This window comes from Humulus lupulus, chromosome 7 (genome assembly GCF_963169125.1).
Source record: "Humulus lupulus chromosome 7, drHumLupu1.1, whole genome shotgun sequence".
NCBI lineage: Eukaryota > Viridiplantae > Streptophyta > Magnoliopsida > Rosales > Cannabaceae > Humulus > Humulus lupulus.
Window position 1 is genome coordinate 196,124,932 of NC_084799.1, and position 1,752 is coordinate 196,126,683.

At 41.3% G+C, this 1,752-nt stretch overlaps 1 protein-coding gene across 1 annotated transcript; it reads left to right on the forward strand.

Moving 5' to 3' along the window:
• Positions 1 to 828: 828 nt before the first annotated feature.
• LOC133789073 (uncharacterized) lies at positions 829 to 1,752 on the forward strand. The gene is made up of 2 exons (XM_062226795.1): positions 829 to 1,405; positions 1,687 to 1,752. The coding sequence occupies exons 1-2, from the start codon at positions 829 to 831 to the stop codon at positions 1,722 to 1,724; spliced, it is 615 nt and encodes a 204-aa protein (XP_062082779.1). The 3' UTR covers positions 1,725 to 1,752.

Here is a 1,752-nt window from a genome sequence, read left to right on the forward strand (position 1 = left end):
TATAAGTTTTGTAACCTAGAATACATTCTCTCTATTTTTGCAATACACTCTAGCCTCCCTTTTCTCTCTTCATCTTTTTGCTATCTCTCATTTGGGGTTTATGGATTGTATCTTTGCATAATTATCATGGTATCAGAGCAGGTTTTATGGAATTGAATTTTTTTTTGGCTTGGGTCTCCTTCGTATTGCAGCAAATTGGGTCGAAGCATCTTTGCAGTAACTCGGTATGTGATTTTCGTGTTCATTCTGAAATTTTAGGGTTTCGTCATATTGCAGAATTTGGGAACTTTTGTCTGAGATAGCATTTGGAAATTTGTTTCTGAAATGGCAAGTAATAGAGATGATTCCCTTCAATCCATTAGTGTGAGGTTAGATGGAAAGAATTATTCTTATTGGAACTATGTGATGAAAAAAAATTTGAAAGGGAAAAAGATGTGGGGTTATGTTTCTGGAACTTTGGTTAAACCAACAAATGACAAAGCGGATTATGCAACTTTGCTAGAAAATTGGGAAGTGGATAATTCAAAAATTATTACTTGGATAAACAACTCTGTAGAACACTCCATAGGTACCCAACTAGCCAAGTATGAAACAGCGAAGGAAGTTTGGGACCATCTTGCAAGGCTGTATACTCAGTCTAACTTTGCAAAGCAATATCAATTAGAATCAGATATTAGAGCTCTTGAACAGAAAGATATGAGTATTCAAGAGTTCTATTCAGTTATGACAGATCTATGGGATCAATTGGCCCTTACTGAATCTGCAGAATTATGAGCTTTTGCACCATATATTGCTCGTAGGGAGGAACAACGATTGGTTCAGTTTTTAATGGCACTTCGTGATGACTTTGAGGGACTCCGTGGCTCTATTTTGCATCGTTCTCCACTTCCTTCGGTTGATTCAGTAGTTAGTGAACTATTGGCAGATGAAATTCGTCTTAAGTCTCAAGCAGGAAAAGGCATCCTCCCAGCACCCAGTCCCTCTGTTTTGGTAGTTCCTCCTCGACACTTTACTCACCATGAGAATAAACCTCACACAAAGGTTGGAGTTGATGAATGCAGCTTTTGCAAACAAAAAGGTCACTGGAAGGCTCAGTGTCCTAAATTAGTAAATCGTGCACCCCAGCAACAAAGACATCAACTCAGACCTCCTCAATTCGGTAATCAACCGCCTCATTATGGTAGCCAACCACAGTTTGGCAACCACTCACAACCTCGACCATACCGTCCTCCGCAATTTAATGCCGCTGCTACTGTACCTCCATCTGACTCGTATGATTTTGGGGCCTCATCTTCCAATCCTGCTCTTGCTGCCCTCTCAGAACAGTTTCAGAAGTTTCTTACCATGCAGCCACATGCCATGTCTGCCTCTTCTTCGGTAGGTCAGCCCCCTACTAGCTCTTCAGGTATGACATCCTCTACATGGATTTTAGATTCTGGAGCCTCGCACCATATGTCTCCACATTCGAAATCTTTTGTTTCCTTGTGTCCTGCATCATCTGTGCCTGTCATGACTGCTGATGGTACTCCTATGCCATTAGCAGGTGTTGGTTCTGTTGTCAGTCATCATTTATCGCTTCCTAATGTTTACCATATTCCTAAGCTTTCACTAAACCTTGTATCTGTTGGTCAATTGTGTGATTCTGGTTACTCAGTGTCTTTTTCTTCTACTGCTTGTCATGTGCAGGATCCGCAGTCTCAGAAGCTGATTGGGACCGGCCGTAGGCGGGGGGGTTTATATGTTTTGGATGAG

What these genes read in the sequence shown, in the direction of transcription:
- LOC133789073 (XM_062226795.1), top strand. Translation starts at nt 829, where the DNA reads ATGGCACTTCGTGATGACTTTGAGGGACTCCGTGGCTCTATTTTGCAT. An exon ending in GCCCCCTACTAGCTCTTCAG is followed by an intron (nt 1,406 to 1,686) that starts GTATGACATCCT and finishes TGTCATGTGCAG; the next exon opens with GATCCGCAGTCTCAGAAGCT.